The sequence below is a fragment of the Myotis nattereri genome (genome assembly GCF_964212035.1).
Source record: "Myotis nattereri genome assembly, chromosome: 1".
In the NCBI taxonomy this organism is placed as follows: Eukaryota; Metazoa; Chordata; class Mammalia; order Chiroptera; family Vespertilionidae; genus Myotis; species Myotis nattereri.
Genome location: NC_138075.1, coordinates 26651860 through 26674495, shown reverse-complemented (window position 1 = coordinate 26674495; position 22636 = coordinate 26651860). Strand labels below are relative to the sequence as shown.

General features: G+C 51.1%; 1 protein-coding gene across 2 annotated transcripts in view; it reads right to left on the bottom strand.

Annotated features, from left to right (window-relative positions):
* Positions 1 to 7808: 7808 nt before the first annotated feature.
* MAP3K9 (mitogen-activated protein kinase kinase kinase 9) overlaps positions 7809 to 22636 on the bottom strand; it is a gene marked incomplete at its 5' end in the record, with an annotated part of 70888 nt that continues 56060 nt past the window's right edge. The window contains 7 exons of one of the 2 annotated variants that reach the window (XM_081105309.1): positions 7814 to 8779; positions 10370 to 11173; positions 12106 to 12218; positions 13654 to 13722; positions 16572 to 16725; positions 18135 to 18257; positions 20163 to 20403. In XM_081105309.1, the coding sequence (XP_080961435.1) occupies positions 8295 to 8779; positions 10370 to 11173; positions 12106 to 12218; positions 13654 to 13722; positions 16572 to 16725; positions 18135 to 18257; positions 20163 to 20403 (1989 nt within the window). In that variant the 3' untranslated portion in view covers positions 7814 to 8294. Of the gene's footprint in view, positions 8780 to 10369; positions 11174 to 12105; positions 12219 to 13653; positions 13723 to 16571; positions 16726 to 18134; positions 18258 to 20162; positions 20404 to 22636 lie in introns of both variants that reach the window. The other variant, XM_081105310.1, reaches the window with a different exon arrangement.

The window sequence follows — 22636 nt, the reverse complement described above, 5'->3', positions numbered from 1 at the left end:
CGAGAAGAGACTCAATCACCTGGACAGACGTCACTCAGGGCCATGCTTCAGAAAGGCCCCTGTGGTCCAGCTGGGGGTGCTAGGACCTTCGGGGGAGGGGGAGGGGCTCCTCTCCCACCTCTTTCCTGTACCATATCCATTTCTCTCTGGTTATTTTTTCCCTACATGTGGAAATTCCCAGAAACAGCCAGTTACTTGGACATCTTATTTAATTACAAAGAAAAGAGGGGCAAGGACAAATGTATAAAGCACCACAGTAAACCAGAAGTCATTGCTATACCAGTTTTATTCAAGTTTGTGTGTGCTCTGGTGGTGAGACCAGGCTGAGACCAGCATTGCACTGTAATACGATAAGAGGTTTAGCCATTGAACCAAGCCAGCTTGGCATCCTTAGTCAACAATTTACAGTACCTGGAAAACAAACAGCCAAAGGAAAGAACCTGAAAAGTTTTCTTCAGGACTTTTCTATTTTTAATATTGTTGACGAATTAACAATAACTTAAATCCCAAAGCAAATGGGAACTCAAGGACACAGGGTCAGGACACACGGACAGGACACGGAGCAGAGAAGACCTAGGGATGAAAATTGGTAGCTAGTTACAGAGGAGCAAAAGGAACGCGTGTGCAACCTTTCACCTTACCCAGACTCAAAGGCTCGAACGGGGAGGCGAATCCCAAAGAAAGCGAGATAAAACCCATCTTCAGCTCCTTCCCTTCATCCGCTGAAGACAGACACAGTGTCAACTAAAGGTTTGTGTAGGCAAGCGTGCATGTGTGTGTGTGTACAGGGTGGGTGATGAAAAAAAATCAGAGAAAGCTGACAAGTTCATCAACTCCCTTCTTTGCTACAACTGGGTACCAAGGGCACATGGCTCTCAATGCAACAAAAGGCAAAAGCCTGACTTCAAGTTCCCAGTGAGGAGCTACCACAAGGCTTCCACATTCCGAAGACTCGGAGGGAGGGGGTCGGAGCCGTGGCTAAGAGCAGTCATGGGGCCACTGGGGCTGACAACACAGGAGCGAGGCCCACAGGCCTTCCGTGGTGCGGGAAGAAGGGCTACGGGATGGACGTGTTCAACCCTTGCGTGGAACAAACCCCCCAAAAATGGTGGAAATGGTGCAGAGAGCAGCCAGGAGCAGAGAGGAAGTCGGCTGAGCTGGGAGGCTGCAGGTCCTGCGGGGTGAGCCCAGGGACGAAGGCAGATGGATTAGCCACAGGATACGCTCCCCCTTGGACACAGAGCCATCTCAAGGCTTGGGGGGCCTACACTAGGCTCACCTTATCCCAGGGCTTCTCAACAGTGGCACAGCTTTGGAGCCAAGCAGTTCAGTAATGTTGCTTCCTAGCTGTGTGTGGGACCTTGGGCACGTTATAGAGTTATCTGAGCCTCAGTTTCCACATCCTCAGATGGGGGTCATCCCTTCCCTCCCAGGATTATTGTGAGTCAAAATAATAATAATGGTAATAATAATACCTCTAGGACACCGCCTCCCACATAGAGGAAACGTGTGGTTTCTGATTCCTTGTTAGCCACGCAGAGACCAGGCTAAGACTATGCTTCACTCTGACAGTGACGGAGAAAAGAGCCACAGCCAGCAGGGCCCTGGCGCTGGAGGTAGAGATAAATGATGAGAGTGAAACAAAGATGAGAGAATAATAACGGCAGTGAGGAGGAGATGGCTGACATGAGGAAGGCTCGCGGGGACCCAGGCACAGTGCGCCGAACACGCTCCAGGCATGCAAGGGAGTGAGGACGCCTCCACCCATCTCAGTCCTTTCTGAAATCTGGGAGAGAGAATGAGTCCGATTTATTCACATCTCTGGGAGTTCCGGGATGTCCCAAAGAGACGTTAGGTGAGAATCAAAACGGCCCTCTCTACTGTAATCGCCTACTTTGCCCCTAAAACACACACATACCTCTAAGTGGCCTCAGGGTTTGGGGGAGGCTGAAAGGAAGCTGGAGAACTTCAAGAAAAAGTCACCCCCAATTGTAGGTCCAAAGATGAAATCTGCCCTAAGATGACAGTCAGCATATTCCCATTTAAACACAAATACTACCAGAAAACTCCTCCTCACACGGGATGTAGAGCAAGGGCAACCAGGAAAAACAGAACAAATCCTAACACCAACTTCACAATTCTGCGCCAGCGTCTCTGCAGACCCAGTGAGGTACTCCCATTGGATGGAAAATTTAAGGGGGCACCCACGACTCAGTTATCAAGATAAATCGTATTTCAGTGCAGTATTTTAAAAAATTAAAATTAATGGGAAAAACAATCCACGTTGAGCACAATATCAGAATTTTAAATAAAGCCAGGACCTGTCCATGCAGGAGCTTAGGGATGTGGGCAACATATTCCCTCTGAAACGGAAACTTGGTCTTACCCTCCAGCAAGTGCGGGCAAGTGACAATATCCACCCCCCCACCCCCCACACACCGGACTCTCCTTCATCAATCACAGCTGACCTCTGAGCTCAGAATTCCTGGAGGTGAGCCTCATGTGCGATCGTAGAAAAGGGCTGGAATGTATTCCAGTGTCTTGTCCTCAAACACCCGTCTAGCTGTCAGGTCCACGCCTGCCAATCGGTCTCGTAAAACTAGGTTGTGGGTGTTTGCAGGGAGGGTGAGACCAGTCAGGAGAGAAGATGGGTCAGGAGAAAGGTGGGTGTTTCCAAGAGAAACAAAGACGTGGAAAAGCTCCTGGCTCTGAGAACCCACTGGACCCTTCTCTATTCATTGTCTGTCTGTCTGTCTGTCTGTCTCTGTGTGTGTGTGTGTGTGTGTGTGAGAGAGAGAGAGAGAGAGAGAGAGAGAGAGAGAGAGAGAGAGAGAAGAAACATTGTTTGGTTGCCTCCTATAACGCACCCCATCCAGAGATTGAACCCACAACCTAGGTATGTGCCCTGACCGGGAATCAAACCCTGCCACCTTTCGGTGTATGCAGCAATGCTCCAACCAACTGAACCACACCAGCCAGGGCTCATTCTAGCTGCAGTTGTGACCTAAAGCAAGGCTCTGGGCAGGGGATGCAGGGAAGCAGGGACCAGACCCTGAGAATCAGGACGGACCAGTCCCACTGGCTCCAGATTGAGGAGGGGCCCAGCCTTTGGAAGAGCACCTGCCAGGGCTCCCTCAGAAGCCCAGAGGCCAGGCTGCTTCCAGCGCCCAAGCCTGGAAATGGACAAAGGCGGCTGCGGCTGTCACATCCCCTCAGGACAAATGGAAAACACTCAGTCAACAGTCTGGGCAGTCTAGGCTAGGAGGGGCTCACCCGGCCGCACAGCCAACCCGAGGCCCAGGGCTGGGTCAGGTTAATTGGGCACCTGAGCCCTGTTAATTAGCCTTCAATGTCTGCCGCCCACCTTCCAACACAGGTGCCTGAGTTGGTGAGCTCCCAGGCAGCCAGGCCAGGAACAAGCCGGGGACTGAGGAAGCAGCAGTGGATTTTTATTCATTTGAATTGCTGATCTAAGAAAACAATGATTCGTCTGAAGGAAGAGCTGCGCATTTGACAACTATAACTTCACAGGACATCATCCTCAGGCCTGCAGCCATGGAGAGAGGCCGGTGGTCTAGCAGGTGGAAGCATATGAAATTGCTTATTTCCCTATATATTTTCTTTTTACCTACAACCACTCCCCCCTCCCCCAACACGTATATAATTTTCTCCAAAGAGGAGCAATCCAGCAAGGTGAGATTATCAGCGCTGGACCGGGGCTCCAGGACCACACAGCTTAAAGTTAGAAGGGCTTCGTGCTTCGGTAGGGTCGGCACTGTCCTCAGCTCACGGCTGGGCTGAGGCCCAGGGACAGGAAGAGACATCTGCAACCTCACGCACCTAGTGTACGGGCAGCTCAGATCTCCGCATTCCTGCAGCTCCCGTGGCCTCCCTCACTTCCCATCACAACCACCTTGAGCTGCAGGCTGTTCTCACCTCTGACCCAGGGGTGCAGTCTCTGACAGAGGCCTCGGGAAAAGCCCGGCCTCCCCAGCCTTCCCCTCCGCCCCCGAAAACTTGGCACCTGCTTCTTCCCCCAATCCTTCAAGAGGCAATAATGCATAACCCATGGACACCGCCTGGGGGAGGGGGGGCCAGGGGCAGGTACAGGGTGAAGGGAGTCAATGGGGAAAAAAGGGGACATCTGCATACTTTCAACAATAAAGATAAATTTAAAAAAAATGGCAATGGAGTGTTTCTGACCTGCCTGAGGATGCTACACACCTGAGTCAAAGGCTTAATGAAAGGAAAAGGTCCCGTTCTGCGCTGAGGGGCCTGCCAGAAGTGAACCACTCACAGCCATCCAGTCTTCAGTGCCCACTGCCCTGTGCGCTGTTAACAGCAAGCTTGAAGAGTTAGGGGTGCTCAGGAGGTGTCTCCCTCCTTGCAGGGAAGGGAGGGGGGGCCCAATGTGGGGGCTGTGGAGCAAGAGTGTTGACAAGAAGTCAGGCCTTGCCCAGCTGGCCGGCCTAGCTCAGTGGTTGAGCATCAACTTATGAACCAGGAGGTCACGGTTCAATTCCCGGTTGGGGCACATGCCCGGATTTTGAGCTCAATCCCCAGTGTGTGTTGTGCACGGGGCAGACGATCAATGATTCTCTCTCATCACTGATGTTTCTATCTCTTTCCCTCTCCCTTCCTCTCTGAAATAAAAAATAAAAAAAATCAGGCCTCGCTGCCCTCGGGTGCCCCACCACGTCCCTGAGCAATCGTGGTCTGAGGGAAAAGGGCTGTGTGAGGAAGCCCACACCATGACACATGTCCCACAGGCCAGCTGACCCTGTCCCGAAGGTTCCTCCAGGATTTGGCCTGATTCCAGTCTCTGAACAACTAAGACTCTGGGAGGGCCTCCAAGAAATCAGAGACCCCACGCTGTCATTCCGATGCTGCCCCCAGCCACTTCCTCCTCTGGAGACACTAGTGGTGGAGACGATCAGCCGGGCACGGGAAGTGGGGGAATTTGGAAGGGGGCTTGTAAACATCAGGTGCTACATAAATGCAGGAGAAGAGCACGGGCCTGACCAGGGGCCCTGTTAGTCACGCAAAGCCAACCTCCAATCACTCCTCTTCCAGAAGACAAAAGAGGAGATGGCAGGCAAGTCCCTAGAAGGAAAGGGGGAGAACCACACTGCCAACCTCAGCAGTCCGTCCTCACTGACCTGCTGATCCTGTGCTCACTGCCCTTGGGAGGGAAGCGGGGACGGAGGCCTTTGCAGGAAGGAAATCTGAGAGTGAAGAGACAAGCCCGAGGTCAGACGGCAGAAGCAGAGTGAGGAACAGAGCCAACGTGTTCAGGGCTCAGAGCCTGGTGCCCGACTCAGAAATCCACCCAAGCAGCTTTTTTCATTTCTCTTCACTTGAACCTTTGTCTTCAAGCATTTCCCCTTCTCTACCAGCAAGGGCATCAAATGTAGAAGGAAAGTGATGTAATTTTGTACTAGGTCAGGAGGAAAGGTTAGCAATATTCCGAGTCATGCAAATATAAGGTAGCACCACCATCATCTTCATCATCATCAACAACCACCACCAAACGCTCAGGTAACTAAAGGATGGGAAGTTAAGAGCACACACCAACGTCTCTTAGAAATAACATATGAGGATATCTAGGACATTTACTCAGCCCCAGCAATGGCCTGGATGCCCCAGGCAGTAAATGAAGGATCATTTGTTTAGCATCAGTGGAAGGAGCCAACAGCTCTAAGGATAAGGGGCAGAGAACAGGGTCTGTTTCCTATCAGCATCGTCCATGTAGTGAGCACCGGCCAAGAGTAAGGGGAAGTCTCTGAGGAGAGAGAAAAGGGGAAAGGGAGGCTATTGCTGTCGCAGAGGAAGCCTGGTCCCCAGGTTCGAGGCCTGAGCCTGACCATGACCACAGAGGCCAGGGAACCTGAATAGACAGAAAGTACCTCAAACCTGCTACCCTATAGGATCCTTATCCCAGGGGCCCAGCAGAGAGAGACGGTAACTCCTTCATCATCATGGAAACTCACAGAAGCATTTTCAGAAGAACCCCGCTGCTGCCTCTGGCAGTTACAGTGCTTCCCTCAGCAGAGACCAGCCTTCTGGCTCCCTCCTGGATGAAGGAGTAAGAGCGGGGTTCAACTGTCACTCAGTGGCAAGTGGCCGTCACTCGGTTTATGCTGTATCGGTTACACTTCCAAGAAAGATGGCTACCACCTAACAAAATGGCAAAAGGTAGAACATGAGCAAAGGAAACATCCCTGCCTCACACCACAGAGCGCCCTCCAGAGTCGGCATGGTTTGGATCACGCTGCAGGCTGCACCCACCTCCCCCCGAGAGCCGCTTTGTGGCTTACAGGTGTGTTAGTGGCTTACAGGTGTGTTAGTGGCTTACAGGTGTGTTGGTGGCTGGGACTGGAGCTATGCAGAGTTCAGGGAGGGGCAGAGAACAGACCACCTGTGTCCCTCTCCCACCAGGAATGAAGAGGAGTCCTGGCTGGACTCACAGTTTATCCCTCCTAGCTAAGGAGTGGGGAATCGGGGCAAAAATAATCTCCTACATGTAGGCTTCACTGAACAAAGACAAAGAGGATGAGATGCAACAACAAACCCTGGGCCACAAAACCAATAGTGCCTCCCCAGCCAAGACTAGGTGGGGCCCTTGAGCCAACGTGCCAGTGGGCTCATAAAACAAGGAACGATTTGAAAGCCATCCCCACGGCAGGATGTCTGTCACAGGTGCAGAGAGAGAGCAGTGACCATGTCTATCACTTGGACCTGCTTCACCGCTCTCCCGTTCTGACATTCAGGCAGCAAGAGCAAGGAGCCTGCAGGCTGGCCACCAACATCTCCAGAGGAACGTTCCACAATAAAAGGTGGTGGAGCAACACACAGAGTCTTGAGGAGGGAGGAGCAGGACCTAAGGACCCTACTCCCAATCACGCTGTTCCCCCACTCAGAGACCACTGTTCCCACGGACGCAGGAGGCCTCCCTGACGCAGGGGGCCTCAGAGTGAGTGGAGTAGTGAAGACGCGTAAGAGTAAGCTCCAGAAGAAGCTCAACATTCAAGTCAAGGAATCAAGTTCCAGAAAAGTCAGGGTTGGCCACTGTTGTCCTTCCTACCTGGCTCCAGAGTCCAGCATTGGGGCCATCTGTGCACAGAGACAAGAGCCTTGGCCAGTGGCCAGTGCCGGGACTTGGAGGTTACTGTCCATCGGTGGCTCACGGAGCACCTTACAATCATCGCCGCCGCCGCACTCATCCATTCACGGAAGGTACTACCAAGGGCTCTGTTTTGCTTCACGGGCATTTCAGAATGGGTGGCCTGGCTGAGAAGGAACACCCTTGCCCAGTTCCAACCCCCAGTGTCGAGGATCCCCCACCCCCACCCCATATGCTATTCTGGTGCAATGCAGAGGTATCTACCAACCAAATACGGAACCCAAAGTCCACTATTTCCAGGGACTGGAGGAAAGCTCGCGGGAAGGGAATGACACATAAAGATCAGACAACAAAAAGGACAAACGGAGGAACTTGGTCTCTGGCATCCCAAGCAACTGGCCGTGGGATGAGCTTATGTTTGTATCGGAACCTGGCCTGACCGTATGTGGACCCCGGGGAGGAGATGGGTGCCAAAAGGAACAAGGACGGACAAGCTCCGTTACCGTCTTTACTGCGGCTAACTGTATTTTCCCTAACACTCTTCCTGCCCCCAGCTCTCACTGAGGCAGCTCCCCTACCACGGGCAGGCTCACATAAATAGGTGGGCACCTGGAAGTGCAGGGAGGTAGTGCCGGGTCCATCCGTCCCCCAGCTGGCATGGAAGGGCTTAGGACACAGAAAAGCTCACATCAAACAAGATTCTGATTCATGGGTGTTGGGGAAGAATGTGGAAGAGAAATAAAATCAATCACAGAACATCCAATACTGATGCTTGGGAAGGCTGAACTCAGGGCTAACAGGGCCCCCAGGACAGGCCCTGGGCATACCCAGGGGGCTGAGGAGAGGGAGCAGCAGACAGATTTGGCTGAGTGACACCGCAGGGTCACCCTAAAGGCGAGGAAGACTGTGGAGGGTGGGGGACATGCACGTACCCCCCTCCCCTACAGCCAGAGCTGATAGCCACAGCCCCTCCAGTGGACACAGGTAAAAGGCCCTGCAGGGCTAGCGACCCTCTGAAGTGGCTCTGCTTCCATCCCTTCCATCTTCAAAGTGCATTATCAGTGCAAGAAGTGGGACTGGATCTCAGGGGTCCAACTCTGAGAAAGGGCTGTACCAGCCAGCTCCCCCATCTCCTCCTGCGTCCCCCTTGCCCACCCTGAGCCTTTCCATGCTAAGACCAGAACTCTTGCTGGATCTCATAAGAGGCAGGCCTGTGTGCGCTCAGTTCAGCTCTACACAGCGGCACAGTGCTGTCCTGACTCTGGCCCTCGGCGTCCAGGTCCAACAGCGTCCGCTCGGTGGGGGGCAGCGGCCCCGCCTGGAACGGGAGCAGGGCGGGGAGCCCAGGCCGCTCCTCCAAAGTGCTGCTGCTGCTAGCAAGGCAGGAGTCCAGGTTGCTGGGTGTCTCTGTGCTGGAGCTGTTGGCCGGGGAGGCGCTACGGGCGTGGCTGGGGGACACAAACCACCAGGGGTCCAGCCGTTGCCGGTTGGCGGAAGGACGCGGCCGAGGCAGGAACTCCAGGGTCTTGGGTCTCTCCAAGGCGGAGTCCTGCTGTGTGTTCCAGCGCCTCGGGGTTGGGGGAAAAACTACATTGGGGTCAGGGAGACGGGGGAATTCACCTGGGTCTCGGCTGGGGCTGGGGGTTTTCAACATTCCTGGTCAAAAAGACAAAGGGAGTGGCATCAGATGAGGGTCCCTTGTTTCTGGGCCAGGTATACTCTGCTCCATCCCCACCTGGCCAAGGCCCTACTCTCTTGGGATAACACAAACAACAAGTATTTAATGAGCACCTACTATGTGCCATGCAGTGTGTTTGGAGGCCCTGGTAAATACAACAGTGAACCAGAAGACCATGGTCACTATATCTGACAACAATAATGGGACAGATGGGGGTTATAGCTATAATAAAATGACTTAAGGCAGATGCTGGCAAACTACAACTCGCAGGCTAGCCACCTGTGTTTGTAAATAAAGTTTTATTGGAACAGAGCCACACCTACTGCCTGCTCTCCCACCGCAGCAGGGGAGGTGAGCAGTTACAACAGAAACTGTATGTCCCACCAAGCCTAAAATACTGACCGTCTGGCCCTTTACCAAAAACGTTTGCTGACCCATGACTTAAGGAAATGTCTGTTTATTCCCAGTTCATCCATTTAATAAACATGTGATGAGGACAAAGCTAGGCATCAGAAACCTAAAAAAAGGGAGTAATATAGGGAGAGGTCACATATTTATGTTTAACAAAAAAATCTTGCCCTAACCGGTTTGGCTCAGTGGATAGAGCGTCAGCCTGTAGACTCAAGGGTCCCAGGTTCGATTCCCGGTCAAGGGCATGTACCTTGGTTGCGGGCACATCCCCAGTGGGGGGTGTGCAGGAGGCAGCTGAATCGATGTTTCTCTCTCATCGATATTTCTAACTCTCTATCCCTCTCCCTTCCTCTCTGTAAATAATCAATAAAATATATTTTAAAAAAATAAAGGATGAGTTCCTTTATAAAAAAAAAAAATCTGAAGAGGGGAGAGACAGCTGAATGGGCGAATACAATGATCATTTACAGGCAAATCCCCTTGAAAAGTACTGCATCGCGTCTCCTACTGGATTAGAGGCAGCTTCCAAGTCAGACTCAGGTCTTCTGGGAGGAAGGGCTAGTGATGGGACAGACCCAGGAAGGGTGCAGGCGTGCCCAGGTGTCACTGGTGTCAGATGGAGAAGGCAGGCCCCTGCGCAAGCACAGCAATTTACCTGGACACACCTCCACTTCCGAAGAGTCAGGCATGAGTCAGGGGTGAGTGGTGAAGGGCGGGAGGTCTGGGCGAAGGCTTGCCTTATGAGTGTGCCTGTACTAATGCTATAATGAGGCGAGCGCACAGCTATGCGGCAAAAAACACCCGTCCTAGTTCAGGGCAGGCTCCTTCCGGTAACTGCAATCTCTTCTGCAGGGAACAAGCAGAGCTAGGCTCCCGCCCTCCTGTACCCTGACACTGGCCCTCTGCATCCAGGCCCAGAGCACTGCCCTGTGCTCTCCCAGGCCCAGGGCCCCAGCGTCCACAGGAGCCCAAATCCCGGCTCTGGTCCTTCCTAGAGCCTGCCTCTCTTGCTCCTCAGGGAAGACCCCCTGAGGCACAGGACAGACCAGCCATCTGGACTGGCTGAGTCAGAGGAGGAATGGAGTTCGCGCTAACATCCCTACCCTTGGGGAAGGCACAAAGGCAGGAAAGAGAAGAGAGGAGGGGGCAGGACTCACCTGCTCCGGGGCTGGGGCCCAGCCCGTTGCTGGAGGGGCTCCTGCTGGCCAGGACAGCCGCTGGCTTGAGGGCCCCGTCAGAAGGGGTCCGCCGGTGACCACTGGGCTGCGTGGGGGCTGTGAGGGTGACGTGGGTGGGAGTCAGAGATTGGTGAGGGTCCCGTTTGAAGCGCTCCACTCGGATGTTGACCAAGGGGTTGTGGGTGCAAGGGGTCGGGGGTGGGGCCTCCACCGGGCTGACAGGCATCTCATACACCACGATCTCATCGCTGTCCGAACGCAGCAGGGAGCGTGTGGAGTTGCACTCGGAGATGGAGGAGAGAGACAGCAGTGTCAGGGAGGCAGAGGGATCTCCTAGCAACAGCAAGGGCTCCTCCTTCTTGAAGAGCTTCCGGGATGGGGGGCTGGTGCTCCGTCGAGGACGACTGGCCCTCTGAAAAAGTCCCTCGCGCCTCTTCTTCTCCTCCCGGGCTGGTGGCTCAGGCTCTTCTGGGAGAGGCAGCTGGCACTTGCCAGCTTCCAGCAGGTCAAACCCTAGGCCTGTGGCTGCGAGAACAGCCCCACAGCCAAGCAGAGCCACCTCACAGCGGCGGTGGTGGGCGCCGCCCCGCTTGAGGCTGTTGGTTGGCGTCAGCTGAGGGGTACTGGTGGCTGAGTTGACTGGGGTGGGCTCCTCGTGGGCTGTGTCACTGGGGGGGCCATCCCCATCCTCTCCACGAGGGAATGGGATACAGAGGTAGGACTGGTTGGGTGAATGCTGTAGACGACTTTCCCCACTCCCTGGGCCTTCGCTGTCCTCATCCTCTGTGAAGTTGAGAGTAGACGGGAAATAGAAAATGGGAATGCAGCAGCAACAGTAAGATTCTGGTCCTTCTCCCCTACCCAGGCCTCCTGGCTCAGTGTCAGGGATGCAGAGGTCAAATAGTCAGATGGGCGAGATGGGGGACTGGGCATTGAACCAACAGGGCTTTACCCCTCCACACTCAACTGTGACCAGCGAGAAATCACTCTCCATTCCAGAGCTTGTTTCCCTACTTGCAGAAGCAGATCTGCCAATTTCCTACTTCTTTCCTAGGGACCCTCAACACAAGAAGAGCAGCGAGTTTCCTAGAACAATGGATAGACAGAAACATCCCTAATTTTTTTGCACTTTGGAATTGCAAGGGACCTTGGGTTTCTACAATGACAGCCTAGAGATTTGTCTTAAGACTGGACTCTTGCAAAGGAGTAGAATCCCCTCCATGGGTGAAGGCCAACCTACTCTATAGACTGACCTATGACCTTGGGAATCTACAGAGATAAATAAGAGGATGACTCTCTGAGAGAGAGCCTGGAGAAGACCTTACCCATTCAGTGATCTCCCTTAAGAGGAAGACTGCGGCAGCCTCTCCCACCATCTCTTGTTTTATGGACATCCTACACTGAAATATGAGGAAACAGACCCAGAAAAGGGAAATGCCTTAAGGCCTCACCCTTCTGCACTGCCCTAAAGAGACCCTGACTGGCCCCTTGGGACAGAAGGCCAAGGGCAGGCTCCATGGCAGCAGTAGTGATTTGGGAAGACTTAATGAAATGGGAATAGGGCAAACGAAGAGGGACTAGGGTGGGAGGCCAGGATTTGAGTAAAAGAGGGGACGACCCCATGAAGTAATACTGAGGACCTTACACAGTCCTAGAAGCTTGGCAAGAATTCCCTGGGGGAACAGGGAGAGAGTCTAGACAAGGGCAATGCTTACCTATCTCCGTAAGGCTGGTGAACCCCGGCAGGGCCGGGCTGCTCCGAGGGCCCTTCCCCAGGTTGGGGGCACTGGACGACCACTGTTTGTATCCATCTACCAGGGACTTGAGGCTACAGAAGGGGAAAGGAGGAAGCTATTAATACTGGTTACTGCCTTTACTCCACCCTCAGCTCCATGGGCCTGTGGAAATGTGTCTCCCTTCATGACACCAGAGCCCTCTAGAGCCTTGGGGAACAGGCAACAAACCTTACTGAGCCCACCTGCTTCATTGACAAAAGCGCACATGCTGCAGGGAGAGAAAAGCAGCGGCGTGACCCACCCCCTTCACATGCTGCTAAGGGCTGTGGAAGGGTCTGATGGGCGGGCCGGGAAGAGGACAGAAGGAATAAGGACTGCCCAGCACCGGCCAGAATCTACCCTGAGCCCATCTTAAGGGAGAGGCCATCCATCCACAGACACTGAATACCACACACGGGTGACATCAGAAACACTGCAATGCCATGCCAGCCAGGCCCTGGGCAGAGGAGTGGGCAGAGACGGCCAGGTGGCTCCACTCACATCATTTCTCAATTCCTCCTTCCAAGCTTATGGCATGCTCAGGCAACTGTCAAAGCCATTCACTTTCCAAAATCAAAAACCAACCAACACAGCTGCACCAACCCAGTGCACTTTGGGACAGACCTATGTGGGGAGGACGTAACGCTGTATGCGAGCCCTCGGTTTGTCTGGGACTGGAGAGCAAAAGGACAGGAGCTCGCTTTCATCCCTGGAATCAGCTCACACTAGCAAGCCAGCAACTCCAGACACAGACTGGGAAGCCCACCAACCCCCTGATAGGTGTGTGTGTGGTTGGGGGCGGGGTGGGGGGAGTCAGGGGCCCAGAAACACTGGCCTTTCCCTTGAGGACAATGAGAGGAAGGACAGGAATCTGTGCTGTGGTTGCCCTAGAGATACCTGTATTAGAACCTGAGGTGGCTCTCATTTTGGGGCTAGAAAGCCATTCAATGGAAGCCCACTCTTCCCAGTTTCTCTTGAGGGAGAGAGAAGAACCAAGTTTTTCCATGACTTCAGATCTGTTTCAAGTGCCATCACAAATACCAATGAACTAGAATACATTCTAGCCACCAGTGGTGTGAACCAAAATACACCACAAGAGATAAGCAAGCTGTTAGAACCCCTAGCCTGGGACTTCTGCCCGCTAACCTTAGAACAACCCTGCCTCCAGCTCTGGGTCCAAGGAAATCCAGGTTAGCATAGTCAGAGCCAGTGCTGCAGACCAAAGGGTACATACTATGGTCTCCCTAAAACTAAGGGTACCAGGAGAACCCCAATAACCGGAGTGATGAGGGAAGTGAAGAACAAGGTAAAGTCAGACCAACACAGGAATTTTCCCAAGGTGCACGATGGTACTGCTTAAAATAAATAAATAAAAGGTCAGCATAGCTTGGCAATAACGAGGCTGGATTCTCTGAGGTGCACGGTGAGAACAAGGAAACGGAAGGAGGGTTATTGCCAATACGTTTGAAAGGGGACGAGGAGACTCACCCCAAGTGGAAATGTGGAGAGTCTGATGGGGTGCTTAACCCGTTAGCTTTCTCACGTCTCTGAGGGGATCTTCAATGAACACGGAGAATCAGTAGTGGGTCGAGCAGGTATAGCCAGCTCAGCCTCTCCCAGAGGGGACCCCTCAAGGCTGGACTCGAGCTACGTCACCAGCCACCCTCCCCTTGTCCAGCCAGCAAAGCCCACACCGTAAAAGGATCTTATGCAGAAGGCCCAGCTGGAGCTGCTACACATCAGGACCGCCCAGTCCCTGGGACAAAGGTCCCTGGGCAGCCACAGCATCATTCTACGGGGCCGCAAACTCCCCTACAAATGTGGACTATTATGTTTTTAAAATATAGAGATGCAGATTCACTTAACATTACTAAATTCAATAGAGCTTTATGCCTATATATTTTCTTTAGCTGACAGGGACCAATTTAGAAATATTGTCATATAGAGGCTCTTAAAATTTGCTGACATTAAAGAGGTTTTTTTTTATTCAAGACTGGGTAGAATCCATTTTATTTCTTAGATAGGAATTGAGAATCATGAAAAATGAAGTCACATATTTTGAACTGCTTCAAAAGTCTCGAGGGCAGCCCTGGCCGGGTAGTTCAGCTGGTCAGATCGTGCTCACCATACGCCAAGGTTACAGGTTCAGTCTCCAGTTGGGGCATATATAGGAATCAACCATTGAATGCATAAATAAGTAGAAAAACAAACCGATGCTTCTCTCTCTTTCTCTCCCCTCCCCCTCCAAAAACAAACAAACAAACAAAAAACTAGCCAGGTGGCTCAATTTGTTGGAGCATCATCTCACCCACCAAAAAAGTCGCAGGTTCGATTCCTTGTCAGGACACATACCTTGGTTGCAGGATCGATTCCCGGTTGGGGCATGTACGGAAGGCAACTGATCAATGTTTCTCTCCACATCGATGTAACTCCCCCCCCCCCCCACTTCCTCTCTCTCAAAAATCAATGAAGGCATATCCTCGAATGAGGATTGGGAAAAAAAAATCTTTAAAAATAAAGTTTTGTGAGCAAATGTATATAAGAAGGAAGAAAATCCCAAAGTTAACATTTTATATTGCAAAGTAAACTTAATTTATTAGCAAGACAAAAAACAAACAAACAAACCTCTTTAAATGAAGCCAAACCACAGAAACAACTGGGATCCTTAGCCAACCTGGTAAGTCCTACCTGTAATCACACTGTCGGACATATCATGGGATTCAGAGTGACTGAGTTTCTTCTCTCCAGCCCAGGGCACAGAGGACAGACAAGGGCTCCTGCTCCTGTAGAACTTAGTGCAGCAAAGCAACGTGCCATCCCCAGGGGGTCTACACAGCTTAGGTAGTTTGCCCTAAATTTTCTATCCCAGGGTAGCTGGCAATCTCCAAAGCCTGGCTTCAGATAGTCAATCCTTTACGAACCAAAGTATTTTCACATTCAGCTCAGATCTGACATAGCGAGCTAGATTTTGGACACGAAATCTTCGTGTTTGGAGGAACATGGAGGCCAATTATAGGTTGAGGGCACCTAGAAGTCTACTATTCAACCTTAGAAGCTCTTCGGAAAGCCACTAGAAAGGGTGAGGCAGGTTGCTGCTTATAGTCACACCAGGAAAAGTAAAAAAAAAAGCCATGGTTCTAGATTCTCACACCAAGAATAAGAAGTATAAACCATTGTGTTTGTTCTTCAGGTATGAAATAGAATTGCATTAAAGCATGGGAGAAGCATAGCAAATTTTACACCTACTTACGATGAGCCAGCTAATCTTCTCTGCACTTCACAATGATGAGCTTATTTACTCCTCCATCTACCCCATGAGACGGGTATGGATATAATCCCCATTTTATGGATAAGAAAACATAAGGTTCCACAGCTAGGCATGGTGGAGCCAGAATTCGAACCCAGGGAGCTCAGGGGCAGCATCCAAGATCTTCACTAGTGTACTACAAATGCCTGGCCTCCGAAGGACAAGGACCGGGAGAATGTGAGTCCTAGGCCACAAGCCCACAGAGCACACACAAGCACATCTAAGGCACCAAGGCGTGCTTTGCACTTTGCCCAGAGAGGGCGCTCACACCCATCAGAGTAGCTATGGGGTGGGGCCTAAAAGAAGTTCTAGTGGCCCTGAGTTCTACCTAACTCAGGGGTGGGCAAACTTTTTGACTCGAGGGCCACAATGGGTTCTTAAACTGGACCGGAGGGCCAGAACAAAAGCATGGATGGAGTGTTTGTGTGAACTAATATAAATTCAAAGTAAACATCATTACATAAAAGGGTACGGTCTTTTTTTTCAATAGTTTTATTCATTTCAAACGGGCCGTAGTTTGCCCATGGCTGATAACTGCTCTACCAGGACTGGATTATTCTGCCTGCCTCAGCTTCGGGATGAGTCTCCAGTCAAGAGGGCCCCCTAATCCATATTCCTTCTTTCCTCTGAGCAGATGTGTTGGGGAAGAGCCAGGTCTAGTTACAATATTCTAGCAGAACTCTGTCCACCTGGCTCAGCCTCAGGGTATCTGCTACTCTGAGTAGCACTGCTCTGGCGGTCGGTGAACTGTCACTCATGGTCTACCTCCTGCCCACTACCTCTTCTTCACTTACGTCTCGTCCATGCTCCGTGGCTGCTTCTGCACTACCACAATAAAACTGAGCCGTTACCATAGACACCACACGGCCCACAAAGCCTAAAATACTTATTATCTGGCCCTTTATGGAAAAAGTATGCCGGCCCCTATCAGAGGCGGTTCCAGGGGAAAAGGAAATTGGCAAACTCTGTTGTAAAGATCGAGAAGCTCATAATTTCTGAGGAAGAAGTGAAACGCACAATAGAGAAAAAGGTACTTCCCACCGTAGCTTTAGAAGGTGCCCCGTCTTCAAATGAGAATCTCCCATCATCTGGCTCTTACCCTTCGTCGCCCGAGGCAAGCTCCTTCTGACCCAGCGTCCCCGGCCCCCACGTCCGTCCCTTCTTCTTGGAAGCCCTCTTGTCCTCCTCCTCTCCTTCCTCCTTTGGGATGACTGAGCTCCGGCCCCAGGTTTTGCTGCTTTCACCTGGTGTCACTGTGAATAACAAAGGTTGGATGGGATCTGGAGACAGATGGACAGCGCTCCCCACCAGCCCCTAAACCAGCCTCTACATACACACACACACACACACACACACACACACACACGCACACACACACACACGGAGCTCCTGGGAAAAAGTCACATTTCTTTAAAAACTCCATGCCCACATGGAGCCTTCCAGGAAAGTGATGGAGTTCTCAGCCCCCTCTCACTTAGCATTCTCAAAGTACCAGACGTGGGAACCCTTCCTAGGCTCTCATGAGTCCAACGAAAAGCTGGAGCGCAGGCCAGCCGGCCCTCAGCGCTCCAAACAGATCTGACGGAGGCATTTGTTTGGTTGGGTGGGACTAGAGTGTGTGTGGGGGTGGGGTGAGGGGATAAGGGGCAACGGAGGTGTGAAGTGCAGGAAGTTTTGTAAGGAAAGTGGTGGAAAGGAAGCAAATGAGGGTTTCGAGGCTCTGGAAAAGGGAGTCCGGAGGAGGAGGAGGACAGGGGAAAGGAACGGGCCTAGAGAAATAGAAGAGATAACAGGAAGAACACTCTTCTGGGCGTGGGCTGAAACCCACCTGCTTCAGAGACTTGGCTTATTCCACAAACGAGCGAAGTGAGCCAGTTGCCAAAAAATAAGCAGTTGAGGGAACTGAGGCAAAATACGGAGCATGTGGAAGCCTCCGCAGGCGCCAGCCAACTGGGCCACCGCAAAAGGGAGCCCACTGATGTGGTCTGATTTTTCAAGGAAAGCCAGAAATCCAGGATTTTTTTTTTTAAATGAAATCTCTTAAATCAGGGAAACTAGTTCATTCATATACATACACACACACATGCATGTGACATGTATGTGCTTTAAAACTACAAGGAGTAGTGTTAAATGGGGATGCTGTCCATCTGTCTCCAGATCCCATCCAACCTTTTAGAACCACAAGGAGTGTATATATCAATTCTTTTTAATAAGCACCGCCAGAAAAATGAAATCGGTCCAGATGTGGCCTATCATAAAATACTTGGCAAGTTTTCTTAGGACCTACACTTTGAAAACACCCTTCCCTGGGAAGCATGAACATAAGAAAAACAACGACGCCTCAAATACGGCAGAGCGCACAAGGTGCCCAGGCCATGGTACCAACCTGTATCTACATCACACACCAAAACACTTTGTACCCACAGACCCCTTTGCTGGTATCTGACTACGAGGAAGAGGAAGAGGAGGCAGCGGTAAAGCTAATGGAGGGAGACCAGGGGAGGCTGAGGTTTGCGTACATATGTGCATGTATGTACACACTGTCCAGGAGAAGTGGCAGGAGCTATGGATGGTGCAAGCCTGGACCAGTCGGTGGCTGGACAGAGTCGGGGACAGGTGCCCCCGAGGTTCTGGCCCCAACTAATCTGGGAAACAGTCTCACACTGGATGGCTCGAAGGCGAGGGATGATGGTGGGGCTTGCAGGAGGGCTGGAGCGGCTGCTGCTGAGGCTCTTCCTTTTATCCATGGTGGGGGAGGCCTGCACCGTGAACTTGTGCTGGAAATCTGCTTGGAGAAAGATAAACACACGTGCATTAGAATGTTCCCACAACCCAGTTCCTCCTAGAAAACACACACTTCCTGGCAGGCTTGAGGGACAGGCCCGTTTCCTAAGAAACTCCTTGTTCACCTGGGAAATGTTCTCTTTCAGAATCATCTCTTTTCCCCAAAAAAGATGGCAGGATGGCAGGATGGACATACAAGGAGAAGGAAAACTCCTTATCCCAGTGGAAGTCACGAGACAGTTTTCATAAACGGACACAGGTGTGGCAATTACATATTTAGAATAGTCCTTTTTGGATCCTGAGAGTTGGTGATTATCCCAGGAAGTCTAACTTTAAATTCTCTGTTTCATATAATCTATTAGTGCACACCCATCTTCGCAGGGACCCCAGCAGGCAGACTAATGCTTCTCACCACGTGCAGGCAGAGCAGGGGAATAAGAATGAACCCTTGGTGGGAACCTAGGGAAGTGAGGGCCATGGAGCTAATGGTCCGAACTCTGATGCATTTCAAAGGCAGTTAGGCTCGGCCTAAGCCATGGAAGGCGTACAGCTCTGAATTTCTGAGTGTTACTCTTATCGACCAAAGAGGTACAATCATCACGGCTGCACGCTGACACCTAAGTCTGCCCCCTGGACTGTGACCTCCCTGAGGTGGGAACGATCGCGAGTCTCTGCTTCCCCGGCATGCAGCAGTCTGCGGGCACATGCTGGAGGCTCAGAGATGCTTAGGGACTGTGTTGCCTGAAGAGAAAACAAATGCTCAACAAGGAAACCAGTAGGCAGGCCCGATGAACACATTCACTGGCTTTCACTAAACAAATTCCCTTGTCTCTGCTTACGCCACCATCCTTGTGCTCCAGACCACCCACTCCTGCTCCTACTGGGCCATATTCCCCGCGTTCCCTAACTTCTAATAAGCTTGCTTCCTGGGGCCTTAAGGACTCGGAATACAGTGAACCTTTTCATCTACATAAACACACACTTGAGCGTTCACCTCCCTCCATGGGTACAGCGCCCCCCACAAGATTCTAATGCCTAGTTTCATATTTCTTCGCATTTTCCCGAGGTTGTGCATACCACAAAGGTACCTATACTCAGCCAATGCGTTTCTGAAAGGGTATGTGTAAATCAGATTCTTATATATTAGTCCTAATCGCAACTGCACGCAGTGAACTAATTATTTAAAGCAGTGGTTCTCAACCTTCCTAATGCCGCGACCCTTTAATACAGTTCCTCATGTTGTGGTGACCCCCAACCATAAAATTATTTTCGTTGCTACTTCATAACTGTAATTTTGCTACTGTTATGAATCGTAATGTAAATATCTGATATGCAGGATGTATTTTCATTGTTACAAACTGAACATAATGAAAGCATAGTGATTCATCACAAAAACAATATGTAATTACATATGTGTTTTCCGATGGTCTTAGGCGACCCCTGTGAAAGGGTCGTTCGACCCCCAAAGGGGTCACGACCCACAGGTTGAGAACCGCTGATTTAAAGGAACCCTGAGATGAGACAAGAGTTCTTTTTCTCACACAGACATGCTCTGGAATCTCTGTTCCCCACAGTGACACGCTTCCTTCGCCAGATGTGCCTACAGTAGGATGTGCTTACATGAGTGACCATGCTTCTAGCAGCCAGGCCGGGCTTGCCCGTCAGGACCACCGCCAGTGTGTCTTCCCTTCATATCCTGTGTTTAGTCACCCTCACGAAGTGCCCTGGGGTGGAGTCCCTTTTCAGCAGGCCAGTCCAACCAGTGAACGGAATGGCCCATTGCAGGCCGGCTCCATGTTGAGACTCCGCTGCCATGTGTCCAGCTCAGCCCCTGGCTCCCGCCCACCCCCGGCCACCCCAGCCCCTCGCCCAGTGCCCAAGTCCCAGTGGGTCCCCGGCCACTAACCCGAAGGGAGGCTGATGCGGTTCCCGTCCTTGAGCTTCAGCCGGCTCTTGCGGAACTTGCCCTTGCGTTTCTTCACCCGCGGCTTCTCCTGGCACAGCTGGTGGATGATGATGTTGAGCTCGCGTCCCAGGATGTCGATCTCCCGCTCGGCCAGCTCCTGCTCGCGGCGTCGCAGCAGCTCCTCCTGGTTCTTCTGCTGCAGTGCAGCCCGCGTCAGCTCCTCCTCCCATGTGCGGAGCTCCTGGGGGTGGCAGGACCCAGAACCATGAGTAGGAGTGGGTGTCAGTGCAGAGAGGTGAGGCCTGAGGGCCCGGAGGCTGGTGCTCAGGGCCACCTGGAGAGCTCCCCTTTAACACCCCCTACATCCAGTCCCCAGCAGAGACGGCAGCACCGTAGTTAGCTGGTGAATGAACACCTGCCCACCTGGATGGTGGAGAAAGGCAGGCTCAGAACAGTCACACTGAGGATACAGCTAGAGGAGCCAGAGGCCAAGCCCCGGACTGAGAGCTCCCAGTGGTTCCTTGATTATTGATGAAAATTGCTTATGAGTCAGGAAAAAAAGTGGAGGGTTGGGTAGAAAATATAATATGTACTTATATTTTGCAGATGTGATTCTACTTTAAATTTTCCCATCACGTAAAAATGTTAGTTTTTTTTTAAAACCAGAGCCAACTTAACGTGATCTACCTTAAAATGTGCCCACTATAAATGAATCACCCTGCTGGCATCACCTAAAACATTCAAATAAAAAACAGCCCCTAGCCAGTTTGGCTCAGTGAATAGAGTGTTGGTCTGCGGACTGAAGGGTCCCAGGTTCAATTCCGGTCAGGGGCACATGCCTGGGTTGTGGGCTCAATCTCCAGTGGTGGTGGTGCGGGGGGCGGGGTTTGCAGGAGGCAGCCAATCAATGATTCTCTCTCATCATTGATGTTTCTCTCTCTCCCTTTTTCCTTCCTCTCGGAAATCAATTTTTAAAAAAATATTTTTAAAAAACACACAGATTTCCAGAGTGGCTGTTGCAGAGGTAGGGGAGGCATGCTCGCTTGGTGAGGGAGTCCGCTGAGGCATGTGGTCGGAACTCTCTTCTTATCTTTATTTTTTTTTTAAATGTATTTTATTGATTTTTTACAGAGAGGAAGGGAGAGGGATAGAGAGTTAGAAACACTGATCAGCTGCCTCCTGCACAGCCCCTACTGGGGATGTGCCCGCAACCAAGGTACAGGCCCTTGACCAGAATCAAACCTGGGACCCTTCAGTCCGCAGGCCGACGCTCTATCCACTGAGCGAAACCGGTTAGGGCTCTTCTTATTTTAAAGGACAGCCATTTGCTCTGGAAGGATGGCGACGATGCAGCCAAGAGAAGAGAGAACATTTCCTGACATCTTTGCCAGGCACTTGCTCTAGAGCCGCTGCCACATTAGGTGGGCAGAACCCCCTTTTCCTTCTGCATGAATTTATCAATGAACCCAGCACAGAGTCCTGGGAAGAGGTGGGAGACATGGAATCAGGAAATAGGAGAGAAAATAGGAAAGAGAACAAAGCATGTGTATACAATTTTTAAATATGGAACCTAAACTTTTAACACTGGATACTCCAGGCCTAGGACTGAAGGGGGTGGGGATAAGGGGAAATTTAAGAAAGCTCTCATGTCAATAACCTAGGAGAACCATGTTTAAAAAGTGGAATGTTTCTTTAATAAAGAAGTCAGAGCAACACTTCTGTGGTCGAAACTTAAAATTCTCAATGACATGCTCCACTAGAAGGAGTCATTCTGGACAAAAACAAAATACTATAGATAAGAAACTTAGAGCTTTTTTAAAAAACAAGTATGAGAGCACATATTGGGGAAGCTGAGCAGCAGGTAGAAAGCAGAAGAGCAAACAGAGATGGGAATAAAATGTTCTGGTGGTAGGAGCTTTTTGTCTGACTAATCTTCCATTTCCAAGAGAATATCAAAATAACCATAAAAGGAGTAGAATGAGAAACAAGAAGAGGATTAGCACCTAGGAAATTGTCTGTTATATGGTAGGTGCTCAATAACTGCTGAGTCCATGAATGAATGAGTGAATGAGAAAGAAGGAGGTAGAAGACACTTTTATAAATGCAATCCTCCTTGATGGAACATAGATTCATCATAAGTATCTACGAGATGAGCTTGAACTTTTGAGCTTCTACTTTGATGAAATAAGCTCCAAAGAGATCAATGGTGCACCTTCCAAGTCTTTGGCTTCCCTGTCCCATGACTTAGCTTTCACCATCAGGAAAACACAAACACATGGACGAATCAGAAAAATTGTTACTGGCTGGTTGTAATAATTTACCATTTGCTGCTAAGTGGGAGCACTGAACAGTTCAAGCTAATACCAGCCTTTCTAAGTCCTCTCTCCCGCATACTCTTGTGTAAGGGATGGGTTGAGGCTAAGCTCCTTCCTTTTAGGGAACCCCAACCCCAGTCCAGAGACCAAGCCAGGTCA